General features: G+C 46.4%; 2 protein-coding genes across 3 annotated transcripts in view; both read left to right on the plus strand.

The window, feature by feature from the left end:
* Positions 1–56: 56 nt before the first annotated feature.
* On the plus strand, positions 57–6115 carry LOC135816029 (polycomb group RING finger protein 3-like). The gene is made up of 9 exons (XM_065329385.1): positions 57–231; positions 877–985; positions 1839–1991; positions 2432–2485; positions 2959–3055; positions 3472–3502; positions 3941–4039; positions 4493–4573; positions 5295–6115. The coding sequence occupies exons 1-9, from the start codon at positions 202–204 to the stop codon at positions 5340–5342; spliced, it is 702 nt and encodes a 233-aa protein (XP_065185457.1). The 5' UTR covers positions 57–201; the 3' UTR covers positions 5343–6115.
* A 2608-nt stretch (positions 6116–8723) lies between these two features.
* Positions 8724–24602, plus strand: part of LOC135816032 (collagen alpha-1(I) chain-like) — a 68579-nt gene continuing 52700 nt past the window's right edge. The window contains exons 1-19 of one of the 2 annotated variants that reach the window (XR_010553351.1): positions 8724–9965; positions 12705–13198; positions 15698–15820; positions 16653–16754; positions 17072–17131; positions 17387–17440; positions 18137–18190; positions 18414–18467; positions 19164–19208; positions 19505–19558; positions 19738–19782; positions 20243–20296; positions 21305–21349; positions 21618–21671; positions 22254–22298; positions 22701–22754; positions 23417–23461; positions 23729–23782; positions 24243–24296. Coding sequence is in view for 1 of the 2 variants with exons in the window: in XM_065329388.1 (XP_065185460.1) it covers positions 9524–9965; positions 12705–13198; positions 15698–15820; positions 16653–16754; positions 17072–17131; positions 17387–17440; positions 18137–18190; positions 18414–18467; positions 19164–19208; positions 19505–19558; positions 19738–19782; positions 20243–20296; positions 21305–21349; positions 21618–21671; positions 22254–22298; positions 22701–22754; positions 23417–23461; positions 23729–23782; positions 24243–24296 (1932 nt within the window). In the remaining variant the exon portion in view is untranslated. The remainder of the gene's footprint in view (positions 9966–12704; positions 13199–15697; positions 15821–16652; positions 16755–17071; positions 17132–17386; positions 17441–18136; positions 18191–18413; positions 18468–19163; positions 19209–19504; positions 19559–19737; positions 19783–20242; positions 20297–21304; positions 21350–21617; positions 21672–22253; positions 22299–22700; positions 22755–23416; positions 23462–23728; positions 23783–24242; positions 24297–24602) is intronic. The other variant, XM_065329388.1, reaches the window with a different exon arrangement.

The raw sequence follows: 24602 nt of genomic DNA on the forward strand, positions 1-24602 counted from the left end.
CTGTCATGACGTCATCTACAAGTGGCACGTGAAGAAAACTAAAATGCCAAATCAAATTTTCAAACCCCTTCGAAGATACTCAGTAAGATGCCAATCATCATGATTATGTAGAATGCCCGTTCTCTTTCAATCCAATGAAATAGCTTGCGGCTGCTGTTAGATTTACTAGAATAGCTCAGTTGTAATCACACAGTGTTCGATATGGACCAGTACCTTGCATCAACGCTTTCTGTAAGTTACAACTCTGAATGAACTTGTTGTTCTAAAGTTTGGGGTGATAATCTTCCCCGAAGACAGCATGTGGGTACGATTTGATGTTTTGTCTTCACTGAGTCTCTATTATGAGCTCTCCATCTATCACGAATAGTTTTGTCCCTGAACCTTTTTCCAAAGTAAGTTTACACTGCGCATCCACTGGTGCAGTTCAGCAAAAAAAGTACACCTTGCCACCACTGAACGTGACTGAAGTGTAGCATTTTCTGATCATAAGTCTCTCAAATATCAATAAAAACTACACTGTTCCTCACTCCATACATACCAGCACTGGTTCCACTGCATAAAAAGCATATGCGATGATCTCGTTCCGCATATCGGATCTCCTGTATAAAACAGTTGGTCCTACTCCTAAAGAGTTTGCTGTTGAAGTAATGAAACACATCACTGGTAGAGCATACAGTACTGATAAGGTGTGCAGAAGAAGCATATTGCTGCAGAAAATGCTGTTGTAGAAACTTACTACAGTGCTGGAAAGGACACTAACCTGCGGCAGCACCTGACACCAAAACAGATCCAGAACATGAGCTGTTCAACTTGACACCAAGCTAGTTTGCTGGATCTTTGTGTGTGGGTTGTCACTGGTGTGTCTATTTTGCGCAGTCCGGTCAACGGAAGGTACGCATCTGCGATGTCAATCCGCACATTGTGTGCTCGCTGTGTGCTGGCTACTTCATCGACGCTACCACCATCACGGAGTGCCTGCACACGTGTAAGTCTTGTCGCCATTATGACATTGACCATACTGTCATAATTATTAGAACGTGCTACTTGTAGTACGACTATTTATGTGGGCCGATCTCTGTTGATGTGCAAGGTGCCCTGCACTGTAAAAGCCCGACTACAGTAAAACCTGTGACTAACGACCACCCCTTGGGGTCAGAGAAAGCGGTCTTTAGTGGCAGGTGGTCCTTAGTTAGAGGTTTGCACCGCACTACCATATAATGAATGTGAGACCGTCCGTGCCTGGCGAAGTGGTCTGTAGTACCAGGCTGGTCGCTAGTCACGGTGGTCTTTAGTTACAGGTTTTACTGTACTTGTGGTTGTTACGTAGTCACGCTGTTATATCAGGAGTTCTATACATGTACCGAGGGACAGCACCTGCACTGGTATGCTACACCATATAAGGCAGGTAACTACCATGATGCCATCTGGACAATCTTTCAAAAACCTTCCGTGCATCGCAATCTACGTAAACGTAAAAATTCCTAACTCCATGAAATGCAATTCCGTGATTTTTCAACTCAGGGAGAAGAAGTAATTACACTAATTTAATAGCGCGGAAAAGAGTTTATCGAGAAACTCCGGAAGATAAGTTTTTCTTGAAATAAGGAAGTATCCAAAGCGACTAAACTGCTTGATATCATGATCTCAAACTTGTTTTGTCCGCCTACTGACAGCTGGAGAAGGCCTGCTTCCTGTCAATTTCGCATAGAAAATGTAGATGATGTATTGGTTTCTTATGATGTTGTTTGTGCATTGCTGGAGTCGCATGTTGACTGATGGTGATACAGCTGAGTTTTGGGTAAAACTTTTGTTCATGTGTGTGCCGTCTGTGTATCCAGTTTGCCGGTCGTGTATAGTCAAGCACTTCCAACTACATAAGACATGTCCGACATGCAATGAGAAGGTCCATGAAACTCAACCACTGCTGACGCTGAAATCTGACCGCACCATGCAGGACATTGTCTTTAGGCTGGTGCCCAATCTGCAGCGAGGTCAGCTAGCAGTGTGTGTGTGTGTGTGTCTGTGTGTGTGTGTGTGTTTGTGTGTGTATGCATGTGTGTGTGTGCGTGCGTACGTGCGTGTGTGTGTGTGTGTGTGTGTGTGTGTGTGTGTGTGTGTGTGTGTGTGTGTGTGTGTGTGTTTGCACTAGTGCACATGTGTTCTCCTCACACACACACACACACACACACACACGTTTGAGCCTTGGAGGTGGTTGTTCGCAGTCTGTTTTACATATCGTGTGGAGAGGTACATGAACAGTATTCACAACATCATCGTATCATGTTCATTCTTGTGTGCTACTGTGTTGCTGGCCCACTGGAACCTGCCGCACCGGTGCACTCACAGACAGGATGAGTAAGGTTGAACCCTCCATATCTTGAGATTTTTAATGCTTCTCTTGTGTTTGCGACTGGTGTTGGTTTGCTTGTAGAGGAAATGCGGCGCTGTGAGGAGTTTTACAAGGCGCACGGTGTGACCACAGCTGGTGAGTTGTTTGGCAGTGTTGTAGCTTCTTCACTCAGCGTACACTCACCGAGTAAGGTTGATTAGCTTCTGTGTCCCGTGCATCATGTCAGGGGTTAAACATGAGTAGCGTGCTTCCGATTAGATCCCGTTGTGGCCGCTACAGTTGTGGCAAGTGAAATCAGAACTCAGGTGCACTTTCAGCACCAAAGGCAAAGGCACGCTTGGCCTCAAGACCCTAGGTGTTATCTCAAGTACACCTACACGGTTTTATCCAAATTGATTTGCAGCTCTGGGAGTGAACGTTTGTGTGGGTTTTACTTGCCGTGGCTGTGCATTGGACTTTACGACTCTTGCCTTGTACTTCCTTTTTCCAATCGTTGCCATGGTTATGTGCCATTGTGCTCAACATGTATGTTGTGCATGCGTTGTTCATGTGTTGTGCACGTGGTGTGCATGTGGTGTGCATGTGTTGTGTCGTGCACCGTCTTGTAGGAGATGGCCATGCATCGCGTAGCTCTTCTAATGCTGAAGTGTCTACACATATACCGGTCAATGATGAAAGCCTGTCACTGAGAATCGAGAGGCACCCGTAAGTTGCTGCACATGTATGTAGTGATGGTGGTTGTGGCTTGATATTGGCTGTGACCTCATTGGTGAGCTGGTAATATCACCTCATCAGGGAATTGGTGTTCACGAGTCTGGCACCACCTCTTGCCTTCTTTCCCAAGCTGCATTTCGTGCCGGAATAGCTGTGCTGGTGGTATTTGTTCTAGGATCCTTGTGGAAAGTTGTGTGCGTGTGCAGAATGCATAGCGACAGCATGGAGACATTCCAGCAGCATAGCACACTGTTGTCGTATTCTTGGAGAGAAACTCCACCGTAACCAAGTCGCATAGTGTTTTGGCTTTTTGAATTAGTATCTCTACACTTCATTCTTCTTCACTTGAAGACAAGTACGAGTATAGTTTTATTGTTTGTTGTTCTGCCATTGTTTTTACTCTACAGAGAGTGGGAAGAGGATTCACGTGTTTGCAAGGTAGTAACCCATTCTGGTGGCTTTGTTGAATGCTAGTACAGACTTGCATAGGATAGTGATGATGCACTAGTGAGTTTTATTTTCCACTGGAAGTTTCTCGAAACTTGGTATGCTGCGTGGTTGAGCCAAGCAATGAGCTTCTACAGTAAAACCTATGAAGGCGATCACTCTGATAACTTAGGTCGCCACCTGTCCCAGAGGACCACCACGGCTCGGACCAAAGAATGTTTTTGTTTAGTTGTTTGTTTGTTTTTTCAGTCAAAAGGCCCTGGATAAGAAGACCGCCGCCAGTACAAGCATGAGACTAGCCTCTTTTTTTTATCTCTCCCTTCATTTGTATATGTGTCTGTGTATGTGTGTCTGTGTCTGTGTATGTGTGTCTGTGTATGTGTGTTTGTGTCTGTGTGTCTGTGTCTGTGTTTTTCTTTGCCATCGTAGACTGTAAAGCAGCTCTATATACGTTGCTCATCACACACAACACTCCTCCACGTGAAGAAGTATTTAACGCAGAAGTTTTCAGTTCCGCCGATATTGGAGGTACGGGCGGCTATGGTTGAAACGCTGAGCCTTCTCGATCTGTTTGCCAGTCTGTCTTTGGAGTATGCACTTTGAAATTAGGGCTGTAGTGTGCACATGGTGTGTTGGACTAGAACGGTTAGGTGAACTTGGAATGTCCGCGTATCTTTACTTTGTGAAGCTGCTTGTATATCACATGTAGTACTGATCCGTTCTTCAGACTTACAAAGCGTGACATGGTGCAGTCTGCACAAGTGTTCTTCCTAGCATAGGTTTCCACCGTCATGTTCTCTAACGGGCGCCTACGGTCTTTTAAAAATTGTGTGTCTATCGGTTTGATGTTCCCTGTGTTGTGTATATTGTGCGTGCGCTTGTGTGTGTGTGTGTGTGTGTGTGTGTGTGTGTGTGTGTGTGTGTGTGTGTGTGTGTGTATGTGTGTGTATTGTCCTACTGTCCCTTTTTGTCCCCTGAAAGGTTGAGCTGCTATGCAATGAGATTGTGCTGCATAAAGACTACACGCTCAAGTTTGTCTGGTTAGCGCAGTGGCAGAAACGAGTAAGTCAATCACAATGTTGTGATGGATCAGTGCCCATTAACCAGTGTTTGTTGATCAGTGTTGAATCACCAGATTAGGCCACACGTTTTTATTTCTATGTTTGTCGTCACCTGAAAATCTAAAAACGTATGCGAGAGGTGGAAAAAAATAAAAAAAAAGGTTTACTAGACCTTTGTTCACACGGAAATCCTCCAATACACCATGCAAAATAGCATCCATAGTTAGCAACTAGTATGTGGTAGGAGCTTCTGTCACAATCTGTGCATGTGCAGCTAGATTGCACACAAAAAATGCCGACCTCGCATCATGTGTCGCGCAGGCCAGGCCATATATGTACATGTGCATGAGTGTGCTGGTCCCCACATGCACTGTCAGTGCAGCACAGTTTTTTTTCTTTTTTTTCTTCTAGACTCCTGAATCGTATGCGCGCGGGTGACGAGAAACATAGAAATAAAAACGTGTGGCCTTATAGGGATGTACTAGTCTATCGGGATGTACCAGTCTATCGGGATGTACCGGTCTGTAGGGATGCACCAGGCAATAGGGATGTACCAGTCTATAGGGATGTACCAGTCTATAGGGAAGCACCAGTCTATAGAGATGTGCATGCTTCTTTTCCTGTTCAATGCACCATTGTGTAAAGAAATCGCGACTGAAGACGCTGCATGTCATTGTAAAAGTGGTTTTCGTGTCGCGTGCCCTTTCTTCCCATTTCTGCAGGACCCTCCTCTTGTCATCCACTATCGGCTGCGAGTGCATGTGGGTTAGCCGCCGCCATGTCTTGCATGTTCAGTCAGATAGCTGTATCGCTTCTCTCTATCTTGTTTAAAACTTTGGCTTGTACATACGGTGGCCGCCGTCATCTTGTGTGTAAATATGCTGCTTTTTGTGGAGCCGATGAACTGCTGTAAATTACTGTACAAAGCTGTGTGTGTGTGTGTGTGTGTGTGTGTGTGTGTGTGTGTGTGTGTGTGTGTGTGTGTGTTTGCGACTGCTATCACTGGTGCTGCTGAGTGTCTACAAGTGCTTCTAAATTAGATATGTGTGTTTTACTCGCTTTAGTGTGTCTCCTGCACCTGTTGATCCTCCCCCCCCCCCCCCTCCCCGACATGTCCGTGTTGGTGCTTTCCTTCGTGTGTTGTTAGTATTTTGTTGACCATGCTACTATAGTTTGCGTATGTGTCTATTCAGCACAAGTGTACCCCCCCCCCCCCCCCTCTGCCGTACAAGAATCCCAGGTTTATTTCCATAGCTACTCTTTCCGAATTCCGAATTCCACTGGTCATGTACTCTTTCCTAGTCAATGTGCTTCTTGCAGCAGCTGCCCATGTACAACTAGTTGTTATTACTTACAACACACGTGTGTGTGTGTGTGTGTGTGTGTGTGTGTGTGTGTGTGTTTGTCTGTGTCTGTCTGTGTGTATGTCTGTGTCTGTCTGTGTGTGTCTCTTAGCTCTTAGCCGGCTTATTGGTTTTTTGTTCCAATACAATTCCATATTGTCTTGGCTCATGGAGCTGTCAGACAATGTGTGATAAAGATCTACTAGGTGTTGTGTGTTGACTCCTGGACGTCCTGGTACATGTGCATGCGAACGTGACGTGGCTGGTGTGCACTATGTCATTGCTAGTAGTGGATACTCTCCTGCACACCCTATAATGCATGCCATTCTGCTCCAGTAGTCGTCGGTTATAACTAGTAGTCCCATGTCACGTTTGATGCTTGTACAGTTCCTCGCTTCTCGTCACCATTAATTCACTTCTCTGTCTTGGGTTTGTGTCATATCTGCACCAACAGAGTACTCATGCTTGGAAGCAGGGAGTAGTAAAGTACTGGTATTTTACTACTCCCTGCTTGGAACAATGCATGCTACAGGCTGCACTGTGATACCAGGCCAGTCACAAGTTGAGTGTTGGCTGACATATCAACCTGCTGACTCCTGTTGGTTATGACCTTGATCAGTTGATAACGGCTCGCGTTAATGTTGACCGTATACATTGTATTTGCGTTGGTAATACCAGCACTGTACACGGTCCACGTTGGACGTCTAACAGTATGAACAAGGCTATTCTATAATGACTTTGTTGTTTCTGTATAGCTATTCGCTGTCACTGTGATAGGTTCAGGTTTGTTCAACCTCCAGGCTTCAGCTTCAAATGAGGGTGTCAAGTGCTACGTGCTGGAGTGGTGAAGTCGGACCTGAAGTCCAGACCGCTGATTGTTCGGTGACAGTTGACGGTGTCATGTAAGCATGCCTGTGTGGTATGCGTGTGTGCGTGTGTGTATATGTATGTGTGTATGTGTGTACGTGTGTACGCGTTGGAGGTGTGCAGTAGTCTCCTATCAGCTCACATTTTGTAAAATTCACACGTTGGATAAAGATTAAAGTGGCGATTGCAGGGCATTCTTTGTGGTCTCATGTTACAGATTATTTTCGTGAAATGTGGCTTCCCGAAGCACTTTACACCACTGTTGCAGAATACACGGTTGGGCTATTTCACCGGCGGCCACACTACTGACTAGGGGCTAGGGGCTAGTCATACAGAGCGGGTGCTGGTAGAGAATGGTGCAGGTGCTTGTACACTTAAAACTCCCAGTGATGTAGCTATCCGCTGTCGCACCGTGCTGCTCTACTCATGTTAAAGCAATGGTACGTTTCGACATGAAATGAGAGTTGTGTGAGGTGTGTCGAGCAAGATTATGAGTGCATTGCTTTCAAATCCGATAACTTTAGGTAAGCCCAACAGCCTTGCTTTCAAATTGGTTGGGTCGATGTAAGCTTGATGGATTTGAAAGCAGTACGCTTCCATATCGATGCTTCTCACTTTGATGTACAAATGGAGATCTTCAGGATACGGAGGCTCCACTATAGCCAGTCCATCATACCTTGGGATCAGCACCACCACAACCAGCACAGCCATCACCACTGCCACCGCCACCACCATCACCAGCACCAGCACCACCACCATCAGCAGAAGCAGCATAACAACTAAAAAGTCACAGAAGCACCAATGGTGATAATTTTAAGACAGCGTATTATTTCAAGTTGTAGCGTCTTAGACTGTGGTGCTGGGGGTTGTGGTGCTGGGGCTCACTGTTTTTACCAGCAAAACGCTGTGATGTTTAAAACATTGCAGCGTTTTGCTGGTGACACACCCTGTTGCATAACCTGCACTTGTGGATAGATTTTGAATGGGACCTGGGTGGAGAAGAATGTTGCCTTTCCATATTTAGCTACGTTAGAAACGAGTGCAGTCTTGATTGTCCCAGGCTATGTCAGAACACTTGGAAGTATGTGTTTTGAATGCAGCATGCAGCAGTCACTAAACCAGAGTGTTTCTGCCGCCAAACGCTTATCTCCCCAAGGACAATTGTCAGCTAGAATGAGCGAGCGGTGAGTTCTTTCTGGCCTCTTTGATTGCAGCCATGAGCTAGGGCTGTGAGCGGCTTAACGAGGTGTTGGAATTGATGTCAGTACATGTATGTAAAGTTATTAATGGGATTGGAGCCTGCATGCACTTCACTGGAAAATCCACTGTCTATGTGTCATATGCATTTTGTATAATTAGACCGTTAATCTGCTCTCGGAGAAGCAGTGTAGCAAACGGAGCAGGATTGGCGGGGACGTGGGAATTTTCTTCGCATAACATGTATGCAACAGATCCTTTCAATATGGCGAGCATGTTTTGCAGGCAACCTGGCGTCTGTCTCAAGCCAACGGGTGTCTTTAAGCAAGATTTGATGCAGATCTGAGGACTATTCTTTAAATTCTATCCACAACGCATCACTGCAACTAGAACTTTTTGACATGACGATGCGTTGTTGAGCCTTCACCCCTGCTGTGCTACAAGCAATGGCCATAGGACATTAAAAACAGTGTTTGCTGTTGTTTGTAGGGACTCCAGTACTGGGTGGCGTTGTAAACTAGTGGAAGCTACTGGTACCACTGGACCGTAGGCTGAAAGTTGATAAGATTCGTAGCTGACAGGGGTTGTTGCCATCTGCGATGAGGCCATAAGCAGGTTGTGCTGCTCTTGCTGCAGACAGACCAATGCCAGTGACTCTAGTTGGCTACTTTTGCTAGGATATCTCTTGCAACAGCTGTCAAATCTCTTCCATGCCTGCCACTTCTGTCTGCCACATGTAGTCCTAGTCACTAACTTCAGTGTAGTCCCAGACTGCCAGACTGAGCCAGTTGCATTGCTTCCCTCTGGCTTTTGCCACTGAATGGCCAGACTTAGCACATGTGCTGAACTGCGCCTTGCGGACGTGCAGTCATCTCCCCCTAACTGACCCACTCACTCGTCTCAAGCCAAGGTACACACGCACAGGAACACAGGGACGCACAGTCTTTTCTCTGCACTGGACTGCAGACTTCACTCTGACCGAGTCAGCATGTCTGAGGAGTCCGCATTTAGACCTAACTGAGTAGACCTGCCTACAACTGATGTTTTTTTGTAGACTAGTGCTCAGTGCGGCGCTGTGACGTCTTGTCAGCCTCCTCACAAACCACCGGTCTTTGAGGGTTCCGCACCTGCCATCACTAATCTCCCTGTGCTCTCCAGTTCTCTCCCCCTGGCTACAAGCTCTACGCTGTTCTTGCTCTCTGTGCCCCGCACGTGCGTTGGCAGTACGGACCTGTATGGCAACGGTGCACTCACGTGATGATGTAGGCGAGACGTCAGACGATCATACAGTTGCTAAGTGCTATGTACGCTGAGCATGACTCCTGTCGCGCGCTGCAGCTGCGGCTGTCCACTGCACTCTCTCCGGCGCTGCTGCTTGAAACAGTTCGGAGTCGTTCATTCTGAAACGGGACGAATCTATCAGCGTGCAATTACTATTTCTGTGGCGAATTCTCCGCTGCAATGGACGCCTGAGGAAGATTTTGTCAGAAATTATTTTCCTTCGCGCAGCACCAAAGTGCAGACACTGTAGAAGATATCACGGCATGGCGGTCCATGCAACGAGAAGAAGACACAGTTTCGTGACAAGTAATTGGCTACAAATGTTGCCACTAGTTCTTGCAGGAGTATTGTGGTCAGTCCTGTCCACTGGCAGATTCACACTCCTCGCTTCTGCCGAAAGCAATGTAATATTGCCGTCACATACCTATGGCGAAGCTGCAGCTACAATCACACCACCACAACCGCAGCCGTCCGCACACCTCCAGGAAATTGTTATGAGCGGCTCCGGCGAGCCTGATCCGGACACAGGTGTTTGGGAGAATAGCACTAACTCCTGGCGTTCGCTCGGGCAGCTGCAGTCATTGGCAGCCCAGCAAGTAGACGACCACTGGCCAAATCTTCCTAGTCTTTCTGACACGGCGTCTCAACAAGTTGTGTCTCGACTGGTAAATATGACGCTAAGCAATGTGTTCTCTCAACCCCCCGGTAAGGTTCCCAGCTTGCACTGTTTTTTTCTTCTTCTCAGTAATGGGTACCCTTCAACTTCAAGTTAGTTCCAGCAGTCCAGCTTGGCTTCTTTGCGCAGGGCTGGATTGTTCTGGATGCTTAGGGCAAGACCGCCACCGGACTGACGTTGTGGTGGCGTGTATGCCCTGCAGCGCTTCGTCCGTCCCTAGATCAGTGTATGCCATTGTATAATGCCAATAATATTGCTTCCAGGCCGTGAACTGCAGACCAGAATGTTTGGCAGTTTCGACTGGAGGAAGTCACAGTTAAACTTTGCCTCCTATCATAGTATGCGTCCTTTCATGATGACAAGCAGCCATGATTATTAGTTTTTCCAGTCAAAACTCTCCACGTCCATGTCCGTGATTGCTGCAACGCACACACATACACTCACTCAGCTGTTTGGTGACAGTCAATAGAACAACCCTTTTGTCTGTGCTGCCTGCATGCTGCCTGGTCTGGGCTACTAGTACTAAGCCAGCACATGACAAGATAGCCTGGACTCGCCGCCCACTTAAAGTCTTTAGTCCTGCTTTGCACTGGGATGTGTTTTGTCAGTGTAGGAAGTTTCCCACGGATGATGGGTGGACAGTGGGCTGGAGACTGTAGTCTACCCAAACTCCTACTCATGACTCATGGGACTTGTGTAGCTTTTCTGCCATTGTAACTACATGACTTGTACTGAATTCTACAAACATTTTTCACTTACTGGTAGATCTACTTGACATTGTTGTAGTAGTAGTACTCATGAAGGATATCATTATTTGCGTAGTTCTAACTTCTAAATGTGGTGAAACACAAGTTCATAACAGACAGGAACATACAGTGCTTTAGCCTACCCACTGCTGCTGACACTCTGTGACCTCAGACTAAACTAAGCTAGGGTAGTAAGGATTCTATCAGTTCAGGGAGCTAGCTGGGTCAGTACAGTGGGTGCTGTGCTGTTCATTCACCTGGGACATGTTCTGTCTGTTGACAATACATTTGACATTTGACTCCTGAGTCCTGGTGATCCTTATCATGTACCACCCTGTACCCCAGCCAGGTTGGTGCTTCATGTCCTATGATGTAGCCAGTTTGTCACTGGGCACATTGGTACTTCATGTCCTATGATGTAGCCAGTTTGTCACTGGGCACATTGGTGCTTCATGTCCTATGCTCCTATGTAGCCAGTTTGTCACTGGGTATGAGTGGGCTTAGTGATGTGGGACAGCTGTTGCCTATTTAGATCTACATCAGTTTTGCAACCTGTCTTTGCCATTGCATTGGTGCTGCACATGGTTTAGACCAAGATAATTGTTGTGATGATAACAGTGCAAGGCAATATAGATATGCCATGGTGTAGCAAGACAAGTGTGGTGTAGCAAGACAGGTAGACCTGTGTAGACTAACAAGATACCCAATGGCAATGCTGTAGACAGCAAGCTCAGTCATCTAGGCCACACATACACAATGTGTATACAATCCACTGTGTGGTAACAGGTAGTGGCTGCATGACATTGTAGCAGTTTTGATGGGTTCACCAGTTCAACTGTTCTGAATGGCTCCTGACCCTGTCCAGCTAGCTGAGTATGACAGCAAGTCACAGCCTCAACACACTGTAGATAACACAGATAAACTAGCCATCATGGGCAACAATTGCCCAACTGATAATCCTGGTAATACATGATTGTTGTACCTGCAGCCATCATTGCCTGGCTTTGACTGGCTAGTGATCATGATGGTGTACTACTACTACTAGAGAGATTGTGAGATGCTTTCTTTGCAACACAGCCACTGCAGCTTTTGGAACTGCTTGGAGCAAAGTTCACATTCCCACTCACAGCCACTGTGACCTCACAATGTCACATTCCCACTCAAACTAGTCAAAGCCATTGTGACTGTTGCATTCCCACTCAAAGCCACTGTGACTGTGCATTGTATTGTTACTGGCACGTAGTAGTAAAATATCTATTTTTACTTTTTACTACTCCCTGGTTACCAGTCACCTGGCCACCCTGTCAAGCCCACTTTTGAGACCTTCCATAGCCTTATGTGAGGTGTAATTATGGTAGTGTTGCATGCAGAAGCATGGGACCCCATGTAGGGAGCAGCACACACTAAGCATGATACCCCATGTAGGGAGCAACACACACTAAGCATGAGACCCATGTAGGGAGCAACACACACACACTAAGCATGAGACCCATGTAGGGAGCAACACACACGTCCCCTACGCGTACTATGGTGAGTTGTAACCAGTTTATACTGGCAGCTCATGATCATGTGACCTAAGTAAACATGCACATATCACTGAGGTGTCTTAGACACACACACACACACACACACACACACACACACACACACACACACACACACACACACACACACACACACACACACACACACACACACACACACACACACACACACACACACACACACACACACACACACACACACACACATACACACACACACACCCACACATCATTGGAGACAAACCACACTGTTTTGTCTTGAGAGTGTGTGAGAGCTGTGCGCCAAGTACATTCCCCAGCACTATTCCAACAGCAGTTACCCGCTTTCTTTTTGGACGTCTTCAGTGTATTTTAATTTCAGATCAAGTTGTCTGTACTCTCCTTGTTTTATTGTGTTCAAGCTGTGCTAACTGTTGTGTTTGTGTGCTGGTGCTGGTATGTGCTGGTGCTGGTGTGTGTTCATCTTGACCCTGTGCAGCAACACAACCCATAATGACATACACGGATATAACAAACAATGGTATCCTCGACAGCTCTCTGATCCAAGTCCGCAGCGTCCTGCCGTTGCCGTTTCTCCACTACTATCCCGGCGATCTCCTGGAGAGCAACTTCTCTGTACTCGCCCGAGTGAATTACTCCACGCTGGCCAATCCATTCAATACGTATTTATTTGCTATAGCTGACAACTCGGGTTATATACGTGTGACTGCGGTAGTCAGCGACCATTCGCTCTACATCACCTGGAGGAGGGATCCGCTGGACGCAACACAGGACATCACGCTGCAGTTCCAGGTGGACATGGACGTTCTGCTTGAGGACGAGCTTGTGGTGCTCTCCGCCGGTATCAACAACAACATCGGTGTGTTGATCTATCACGGTAACGAATGCCGGCCGGACCCGTTCTTTGCTGTCGGCACCGTTAACAACTCCGCCGACTTTCGCCTAGCCACGGAAAACTGGACTCACCCCGAGGTAAGGCACTGACTACATTTGGGTATCGGACACCCACTGGCGTGCCGTGATCCAAGAGAGGTATTTTTTTTGTTAGGCATACTAATACGTGGTTAGGGCCGATTTCCACTACCGTACCGTGAGTGCCGTGCCGACGATTTGGATGGGTCGCGTGCACCCCACAGTACGTGCTTGAAGCCGGATCACCATTTTTATCAATTATTTCTGACTTGGTCTGGAGGGAAAATTGTGCTATAGCGGGGGAGATGATAGGAGAAAGCTCAAAAATCAACTAATCGAAAAGCCAAAAGCAGAAAAAACTTCGCACCACAAATACCAAAGAAAGAAAAAAACTTTGTTTGACTTCCTATCAGGGAGTAGTAAAATACCTAAATTGTACTAATCACTGCATTTGACCTCTCGGAATACCACGGCATGCACCCCCCCCCCCCCCCAGAGGCCCTCGGCACCAGAATAGCCACGGTGCGGTGATTGGAGAAAGCTCAAAAATCAACTAATCGAATAGCCAAAAGCAGAAAAAACTTCGCACCACAAATACCAAAGAAAGAAAAAAACTTTGTTTGACTTCCTATCAGGGAGTACTTCCTCCGTTAACAAAAACTTCGTGATGGATTTTTGAGGGGCTGATTTAGGCACAAACTGCCGTGAAATGAGTCGCAATCACTTTCTTGGCCTTCCCTGGCATGCCATGAAAGAGATACGATACAAGGAAAGCGACCTTTCACAACAAGCCTAGCGGAATCGATGGTTGCGCTGTGGAAACATAGGTGATGACAGTCATGGCGAGCGAAACTAAAATACCACTTCTCCGAGGAGATATTGCGCTGCTTGACCTCTCTACCACTTTAGCACTGAGTAAGTTGGAGAGTGATAGAGAGCGATAAAACGGAGCAGCGAGCCCACACAATGAGCGAGTGCACAAGGAGCTGCTCCAATCGCACGGCACAATGAAAATAATTCTGAACTCAAGTTCTTGTTCAACCTGCGCAAAGCCCAGATACGAATGCTGATGACCGTGCATTCTTTCAGAAGTCTGCAGTCCGATGCGAGTCTCGTAGCTAAAGAAAGTCGACTGGACTTGCTAGCCGCTGCCGTTCAGTGCTGGCAGGGGTATTCATTAGAGAAAATGGAATCAGTTTGGCTTTGCCTTTACTCCTCGTTCCGCGGAGTTCTGGAGAGCGAAGATGAAACCAGTGAGTCGTAAAATATTTTTCACGACTCCCTGGTGGAAACGAGTAATTACCATCGCGGCGGATCACGCAGCTTAAGCCTGCTTACTTGAACGACGGCGACATCAAGGTCAGCGGAGCGTGATCAAAGAAGCCGAGGCAAGGCTGAAATGAGCTGAACAACGACTCGAGAGAGAGATGACGACTCGCGTGCAGCAGATGACGACAGCGACGCAGGTCAAAAATGAGTCGAGCGAAAGCGACGCAAACTGAACTCTCTGCTCATTCCACCAACAGTTTCTCTTGTAAAGACGCTGTACATAGGCTGAATCACCTTCGTCCAGTGATTTGCAGTTGATACAAACTGTTCTTGACCTGTTCTAAGCGTTTTCGTATCGATCAAAATCCATCACGAAGTTTTTGTTAACGGAGGAAGTAGTAAAATACCTAAATTGTACTAATCACTGCATTTTACCTCTCGGAATACCACGGCATGCCACCCCCACCCCCCCCCCCCACCCCAGAGGCCCTCGGCACCAGAATACCCACGGCGCGGTGATTGGAGAAAGCTCAAAAATCAACTAATCGAAAAGCCAAAAGCAGAAAAAACTTCGCACCACAAATACCAAAGAAAGAAAAAAAACTTTGTTTGACTTCCTATCAGGGAGTAGTAAAATACCTAAATTGTACTAATCACTGCATTTGACCTCTCGGAATACCACGGCATGCCCCCCCCCAGTGGCCCTCGGCACCAGAATAGCCACGGCGTGGTACGGCACGAGCCACGGAATAAACTCGCGCCAAAACTACCCCCCCCCCCCCCATGAGCAAATCACCATTGGTACTCACGACACGGCACTCACGGTACCGTAGTGGAAATCGGCTCTAACAAGAGGGTGGTGGTGGTGATGGAACTAATTCACATACCAAAACATGTACTTCAAATAGAAGCACAGTAAAATGTGTTGAGGTGACTACTCTAGTGAGGCGACCACCTGTCCTGGAAGACCACTACAAGTAGAACCAAGGGATGCTATTTCCAGTCAAATGGCGAATGACACCGGATAAGAAGACCACCTGACACACAGGGACCACATGTGTAAGGTCTCATGAACGGTCGGCTTAGACAGTTTTCACTCTACTTTCCATTCTTTCTATGCCACATGTGAACCTGAATTGCACATCCGCATTACAGCCGGCTATGAAATCTGTTTAGAAATGCAACTGGCTTACAGTAGGGAGTAATTGTTGCTCAACTCAGTGCATCCCAGCGGTTCGTAATTCTTCATTGCTCCCTCTCTGCCTTTGGTTGTTTATGTGTGCGCGACAGAACGCCCTATGCACTATCGTGGTGGGGGATGAAAGTGATCTTGCCAGCACCACGTGCAACATACAATGGTCGTCGCTCACCTGCCACTCAGCGTACAACTTGTCCATAGCCCCGCCTGAACTGGTAAATGCTCTCTCTCTCTGTATCAAAGCTAGTGCATGTACTGTTGTTTTAAATGGAAAGTTGGAAACCAAGCCTAAAGACATGTTCAGTTTCATGCACATTATCATCAGAGTACAGGTTAGAATTCGCACATACGCATTCCCACTCGGGCTATACAATTCGATTTCTATTTCATCAGAGTGCAGGTACATAGTCTATTCGTCTCAGTGCTACTCAAGTATTAGTATTACAGTGGAAACGTATTATCCTGCACAAATTGTACACTTTTTTTGCCAGGAGTGGAAGTCTTTCTCTGTGATTCATGGGCGTTAAAATGGCGTTGTATCACGCGAGAGGTCCAAACCCTGAAATTAACGCCAATCCATCCGTACATACTTACACAGTCAACCTCGTAAATAACAAGACAATATTCAGACTTAGTGACCATTTGACTGCACACTTTCAACCTCTCGAGTAACGACAACTCATGAATATCGACTCGTTTCTCATGCATGATCGATCGATGGTCGTTATGGGCAAGGTTGACCGTATGTACATCAGAACGTCACATAGCCAGAGCAGATCTAAGGAGAAGTCAGGCTACAAGCAAGTAGATTGACTGATCGTTCAGACAGCATCATGTACTTTACGGATCTGCAGAGTGATCAACTCTTCTTTCCCTGTTCTTTTCTTTGCATTTCTGTGCACCAAAACGACAACTCCTGAAAACTCGTCTCTCTTGACTTTGGCATTCTCTAAAGGTACTACCGTAGATAGAGAAATTCATTGATTCGAATGTTGTTGACCATATAATGTTATTATGTGTTTCTTTTCTTTCATACTCTTTTTCTAGAATGGCATGAAAGGTGCCATGGGTGCGATGGGACGCAATGGTTCAGCCGGGCTTCCGGGTGCACCAGGAATACGAGGCAGGAATGGAGAGAGAGGTTTTCCGGTAAGATATTCTAACTTGAGCTTTGGTAAAAATCACTCACTTCACCACTCTGCTGTCCTTTTCAAACTCCTGACAACAACTCCACAAAGTGCTCTCAGCCGACCCACTACACTTGCACATCACCACCATTCTCCATAGCGAGGACAATTCCGTTGATATCCTGATATTGTGCAACCTCCAGACAACTGTTCGTGGAAACACAGCTCATCCGTAGATAGTGGATGATCCGATTGAGTGAATGAACGATGTTCATTTTATTATTAAAATATGTGCATGTGTATGCGTATGTGTGTATATGTGTGTATGTGTGTTGTTAGGGTGAGCGTGGATATCTCGGTGAACACGGAATACGCTTACAGGGACATCCAGGACCGCCGGTAAGGTTCTACTCTGTACATGAAGCTAGATGAAGTTGGTGAGCATGGAGACATGCTATACCGACGCAGCATACTCCATCTATACACTGTGTAGGTTGGTGTTTCACCATTAATCAATGCTTTGTTAACTCGATGATGGCCTCTGTAGAGTTATTTTTCAGCTGCAGTGTTGCTCTGAGCAAGCAGCTTGTCGCATCCATTGTAACAATGTGTCCCAACTGCTGCTCGCCTGTGTGTGTCGTACTGTCAATGCAGGGTCCCAAGGGTGCTAAAGGTGACCCGGGTCCGAACGGTGCCAGAGGTGACAAGGTAAGCCCTATTGTCTGTACCACACGCCTTAAGCATGATACTGCCTCATGGATATGTTAGGAGAATTGTCAGTTTTCAGAAATCCCATTAATTACAGTTTCTCGCTCCACATACACCGACATAACGACATGGACCCAGACAACAGAGGCAGGAGCACACAGAGTGAGGGTAGTAGGCCGCAGCCAGATGTGACTGACACTGGTGAGACACAAAAAACTGACTGAAGGAGTCAGGCAAAAAGAACAGCAACAAAAAGAGAAAACATCAGATTCCATATTAGCAAAAAAAAATTTGTTGCGCGAGAAATCATTTCTCGCCTCTCTCGCTCCGCTCGGCCGGCGAGAAATATAACGTCTCAGCATTTTAACTCTACTTTGTGTGTTCTCATCCAGAGGAGTATGCGGAGTGTTTTTCTAAGAATCCACACACTCTGAAGCAGCCATTTACCTGTTACCCAGTCTGGTGTGAAGTATTTCTTTTATGGTGTGCAAGCTCAACTGCAGCTGGTTGAGATCGATCATAGAATTTTCAGCAAAGCGACCACTTGCTTTGATGATGATGATGATGTAAGATTTTCCGTGTTATGATGTAAAGTATTGTGGAGTGTGGTTGTTCATATAACTTACACACTCAGCTGTCAGTTCATGATTTGCTTTGCTGTTGTGTGTTTCTGATTTTGCTTGTCACTGTGCCCAGGGAGACAAAGGATTACACGGCAAGAGGGGATTCCGTGGCCTATTTGGTCCTGTGGTAAGTTTACCGGCCGTCAGCTGCTTGTGCAGAGTACACCCATCCATCACGGCGAGTGGACTGGGAATAATAACTTATTGATCCACTGTGTAGATGATGACTTGTGCAATAAGCAGTACATGGACGGGAACTTGCTGTGCACACATGTGTCTGTACACTTGTATTGCGGAGTACGAGTATTTGCCATCTATACCTGCTACTCTCTGTGTGTCGCTACTGATAGGGAGATCCAGGACTACCAGGGACACCTGGCAAGAAGGGTGGTCCAGGGCCAGCCGTAAGTCATCGTGACCTTTGCCATCAATGTTTTATGCAGAGGGTGTGTCTTTGTGATGCTGGTACCCACTGCGTGCTTGACCATACCATGGGGTTTGTATTATATGCAGTACTGTAAAGCGACAAACTTTCGCGGTGTGCAAATTTAGCGTTTTCCATAAATCGGACTGGTTCACGTTGGGAAACGTTCGCGATTCTATCTCTTCAGTCGGATCTTGTACTGTCTACAATCAATGCACGGAGAGGTTTGCAGCGATTTATATTTGCGAATGTGTGATGGTCGCGAAAATAGCGAAATTTAATCTCTAGCGAAAGTTTCTCACTTTACAGTATACAGTGTGTAGTGCAGTGAATGCAGCCACGTGTATGTGCATCGTAATTAGGAGGTAACACGTGTTAGATTGAAGCAGGCACTGTGGTGTTGGGGTCGTTTGAAGTGGGGTACGCAATAGCAAAGGTGTTTTGACGTTGTATATGCGGCCGATACGTTTTTGGGTTGGTATAATCGGACGTGGTAGTGCCCTGCTTTCCACTCAATTGATTTCATGGAGCTTCTGCACTTGTAGTATGTTGTGAGCTAAGCATAGGGATGGCCATGGCTTAGTGTACTGGCTACTGACTCCTTCTGTCTAGCCCCATCGCTGAGTGTACACCTAATGTTGCTGTTTATGACTACTTCTGCTGGTCTCTTGAACAGGGTGATTTTGGCGAGACAGGCGGTCTGGGACTGGATGGCGTAAAGGTATGTTAGGGGATGCATGTAGCCATCTGTGACTGAGTGGGTGCTCTATGTCGTACCATTGCTCTCTTTACTCATGGCCTTCCTGCGGGGAAACTAGCTAGTAATTCAATACGGTTTCTTAGCATTTTCTAATCCAGAATAGTACCAACGCAGGGCATTCAGGCTCACTTTAAATAGTGTTAACTGCGATAAGCTCTGGTTCAAGCTCTGTGCTTGTTCTAATGGATTTTCTTATGATGCCATAGCATTTTTTGACAGGCCAAGTGTTCTCTTTGGCATGCTTCTTCTCTTCGCAGGGTCTGAAAGGCTCACAGGGTCCCGAAGGTGTTCAGGGACGTGCTGGAATTGTTGTGAGTATCCTGTGTGTGGCGTGCCTGGTGTCAATTGCTTTCCTGATTGTATTTGCATAGCATACAGCTCTGTGAAAGGTACTCACTGTGGACCCCTTTGTACTGATGTGTAGGCAGATCCAACCTTCTACGAACACTGTGTATACTGTGTGCGTGCCTGCTGATGGTGTGTGTCACAGGGAGAGACTGGCAGACCTGGACCACCCGGCCATCCTGGACCGATGGTATGTATGGTAGTGAACAGGAGGGCTGTCTGCGCACTCTCTCCGTCTTTCTCTCTCTCTCTCTCTCTCTCTCTCTCTCTCTCTCTCTCTCTCTCTGTCTCTGTCTCTCTCTCTCTGTCTCTCTCTCTGTCTCTCTCTGTCTCTCTGTCTCTGTCTCTCTCTCTTCCTCTCTCTTTCTCTCTCTGTCTCTGTCTCTGTCTCTCTCTCTCTCTCTCTCTGTCTCTCTCTCTCTCTCTCTCTCTCACTCACACGCACAAACACACCTGCACGCGCACACACACACACACACACACACACACACACACACACACACGCACACACACACACACACACACACACATACACACACACATACTGATTGCACTGCCAACACTGACGGGCCGGAAATTGAATCGCTTTCTTTCCTAGTATCGATGCGTAGCTGTGTACTTTGCTCTGTGTGCCTCCTTTCCGTGGACAGGGTCGCAAGGGATTCAAAGGTGCGACTGGCCAAGGCGGACCAGATGGACCACGCGTATGTCGCTCTATAGATCTGCAGTGATTTTCTCCACGCATATGTCCCGCAACGGGTACACGTTCTGTAGTTACCTTGCACTGTTTGGCACACCACATTTGCAGATTCTAAAGCCATGTTGTAGGGTCACGGATATTTGCAGCTGTCAAGTAGTGAAATGAATCTTCTAGCTGAACGTTTCCTGGTATGCCATTGTATGGACAATCAAAGCTTCCACCAAATGTTTGGCACACCCCACACTAATCCTCAGGCTCTTAGAGTACGTGTAGGTTGTTGTAAATGCGAGTGAGAGCGGCGTAACAGTTGTGCATTCAACTCCAGTGAGCTCCAGGCTCTTTGCTCACATGTTACCTTGGTTACTTGGTTTAGAGCAACTCCAGTGAGCTCCAGGCTCTTTGCTCACATGTTACTTGGTTTAGCCGAGCAAGTCCAGGGAGTGTTCAGCAGTACCATCACTGGATTTTCTGGAGAGTATAAGCTATTTTTAGCAAACCGTGTAACAGGGTCATGTTGTTGCTGTAAGGACGGGTCTGTGTCTGTGTCCACTGCATTACTGTAAATACTGGACAGGTCTAACACTTTTTAAGTACTTCGAACTTTCGAAGTAACTCCCACCCTGGTCTCGTACTCAAGCAATAACTTTCATCTTAAATTTTCCCACTGGCGTCTATACTTGCAGTTCAGTCCAGGCTGATCTAAAAGATAATTTTAAAAGCACACAGTAGTGAGTACGTGAGCAAGGAACTTACCTGATATGGTACAACAGTGTTGGTGGTATGTCCAGTCTGCTAACCGAGGGTGGTCCACTCTTTTTCAAACTGCCCTTACTCCAGTCTTGTGCTCCAGCACTGCTCCTCATTTTGCATGATTTATTATTGTACCGACATTTGGATCATTTCACCGCTGGCAGTGGGAACATTTTGGGCTACTGCTGTCTGTTGGATTGCCAATTGCAATGGAACATACCTTGTTTAGCTCTCACTGATGTGTTGTATCTGTGATTTCCAGGGCTATACTGGTGCTATGGGCAAACAAGGCAAGAAGGGGGAACCTGTAAGTGATAGGAATATTGCTTGTCACAACCGTTCGTGTGTGTGTGTGTGTGTGTGTGTGTGTGTGTGTGTGTGTGTGTGTGCATGTGTGTGTGTGTGTGTGTGTGTGTGTGTGTGTGTGTGTGTGTGTGTGTGTGTGTGTGTGTGTGCTTGTGTGTCTAGGATCTTTGTGCTAGCTTGATCACAATCTCACTACTGAGCTCACTTGCTCACCTTCTTATGCACTTGCTCATGAATTTCACTCGACCATTCTGCCGTTGTATGTGCAGGGCTTCAAGGGTCAACAAGGCGAAGCAGGCTTAACGGGGGTACCCGGCCCAAAGGTATGCTTTAGAGATGTCTATGGCATTAATCCAGTGTTGCTTGTGCATATTTTTTACTGTTTCGGATAGTTGCCGTGGTTGGCTATCACCCTTCATTTCACATTCATTGTCCTTGGCAGGCATTTGACGAGCCAGGAAATGTTGAATAAATACAAATATGGGGGTAAAGTTATAGCAGATGGGCATAGTTCGAATGCCAATTTCAAACAGGTCCTTTGACTTCATTCTCACTTATCCATGCTTCAGCTGTCATTGGCTTCACATATTCTAATGCTGATGAGCGCACGGTCTATTGAATTGAATGTAGCCGGGGAGCCCCATACTTCTGGGCTTGCAGTTGTGAAGCCCTATTTCCGATTGTGTGTAAAAGTGGCAAGCCTGTTTGAAACCTCAAAAGCCTGCTCAGTTTCGACCTGTCTTGATCTAGAAAAGTTATCAGCGGTTGTGTGTTGGACTGTTTCAGTAAAGTTCTCAATGATCATGTGTTTATGATTGTTTAAAGTTCTCAGTGGTTGTGTGTTTGGGATTGTTTAAAAAGGTCTCAGTGGTTTAGTGGTTGTGTGATTTTTTCTGACTGTGCAGGGAGTTAGAGGTGAACACGGCCCTCCAGGAGAGCACGGTGCAAAAGTATGACATGTTCTACTGCATGATTGGATTTTACATACTCTGAATGCACATGTGTAGTGTGTTGAAGTGTACTATACGTATCCGCAGTAAGATGATTCCAATTGGCACTGGTTTAGTATATGAATAAATGTTGTCAGCTGGCCAAATGTATTCCAAATGGCATCATATCTATGGCTGGGAAAAGTTCAGAAATTGTTCTTACGTCTTGGCATGGACAATGTAACGAAGATGAGACAGGTGTGTAGTCAGTTCTGCATCATCAACCAGGCTATGCTTACATGATGCGCAATTCTGCCCTGAAGTTTGTCATGCATTATTGTCTTCGGACTACCATCATTCTGGTTCAATTATACCTCTGGCTCTGTGTCGGTATGGTTTGTGCAATGCTTCTGATGCTCCAAGGGAGATAATGGCTTGTATGGCAAACAAGGAGAGAGAGGAGACGATGGCTTGAAGGTACGGTGGAGTATAATGGCAGTTAGAGTATTGCCTCAGCTTTGGCTCACATCATTTCACTCCCTAGGATTGTATTTATGGCTTTCTCCTGTGAAAGTCTTCTGTTCTGGCCATCATCACTGTTGCTCGTTTGTGTTCATTTGCTGTCTTTCCTCCATCCTGCTTGAGTTTTCATTCAATGTTTTCATTGACATGCCCAGAAGACGATGCAGTAGACATTGCTGCTACCTCAGAGGGTGTGACATGCTTAGATAATGATGGTGACGGAGCGCTGCCTTGCATGTACTGCACGGAGCATAGTCGTATCAAGACTGCAGGATCAAACAGACCATTGAGAATCACGTGACAATCAAACACGTCTTCTTCAAGACAAGCACCAAGGGACCGATGGAATTAGTTTGCAACAGCAGGGAGTGTTATTCAGACATCATATAAAGTGAATGTGCAGATATTACACAAAACAGAGTCAAAATGCACTTCATTTAGTTTTGTTTAGCTAAAGTTTGTCTTTTCAGTGTTGTTCTTTGGAGATTCCATGGTACTCGTTTCGTGAATAGTATCCCCTTTACACCATTTAGGAGCCCTTAGCATCAGTCTTGTGACTCAGGTCTCGGAGCAGAGGGAACTTGTCTATGCTTTTTTATGTCCTGTTTTCTCTGTAGGGATTTCGTGGAGATCCTGGCCCAGCAGGTGCAACAGGACTAGATGTAAGTAATTATGAGTGCGAGTGAAGGAAGTCATAGTGCACTAACCGTTTGTTTGCTGAGAGCTGGATCTGAGAAGTCATAGTGCACTAACCGTTTGTTTGCTGAGAGCTGGATCTGAAGGAGGCCGGGTAGCATTATGGTGAATACATTGGAGAGCGTATCCAGTAGTCTACCGTACTCTGCACATTGCCCTATGTTTGCACTCCGTCCTAGTTCTGCAGCTGGTTGTCATTCTCCCTGTGTGCTGCATATGCTGTGTCCTGTCAGGGTCCGAAAGGCCCGGCCGGAATTGAAGGCGATGACGGTGCCCAAGGAGAAAAGGTATAGTTTACCACTTCGGGCCGACTGGATGCGGTCCGAGGCATGGTTCATTCGTGTATCATCACTGTGTGTTGGAATGTGTTCAATTCTCCCTGTACATGTCCATGGCTCATGTGTATGATACTTCTGAAGGCCAATGTCCTTCTTTATCCACCGGTCTCGTCTGCTCAATGCTTACCTAGATTTGCCAGCTACAATCTTTAAAGTAGCTCAAACCTACCTGATGCCAGGCTCAAAACCGAATACTGATTTGAGCAGGAATGAGTTTTGGTACATTATTCATGTTAAGCCTGTAGTTAACATATCCTGGCCAAACGTTGATCCACTTCTGGTCAAATGCAAGATGCTCCATCCTTTTGAATGGATTTTAGTCATGTTTACAGCATATGAATTTCATCGTGCCAGCGCATGTCATGGCAGTCTTGATGTTTGTTGCTCTGTCATGGGTTGGCAACTCCAGGGTAAACCAGGCCGTCGTGGCAAAGCTGGCTTGCGAGGAAAAGACGGTGTCAAGGTATGTGTGTGCTCTCTCTCTCTCTCACTCTCTCTCTCTCTCCCTCTCTCTCTCCCTGTGCTTTTAGTGTCTCTACATCACATGTCTAAACTAGGCAATTTGGACATGCAGCTATTATTTGTATCCAGGCACTGTACCGTCATGCTACATGTAATATAGTTTTGGAGTTTTTCCAAGTCCAGTGTTTTCTGAACCAAAGGTTTGCTTTAGCTTGCTACAGCTTGGATCGCTTTTCTTGTTATGGCTGCCTCTTACTTGTAATTATCGGCAGTTTTCTTGTGAAGAACTTGGCTGCTCCTAGCGCTG

Source organism: Sycon ciliatum, chromosome 4 (genome assembly GCF_964019385.1).
Source record: "Sycon ciliatum chromosome 4, ocSycCili1.1, whole genome shotgun sequence".
In the NCBI taxonomy this organism is placed as follows: domain Eukaryota; kingdom Metazoa; phylum Porifera; class Calcarea; order Leucosolenida; family Sycettidae; genus Sycon; species Sycon ciliatum.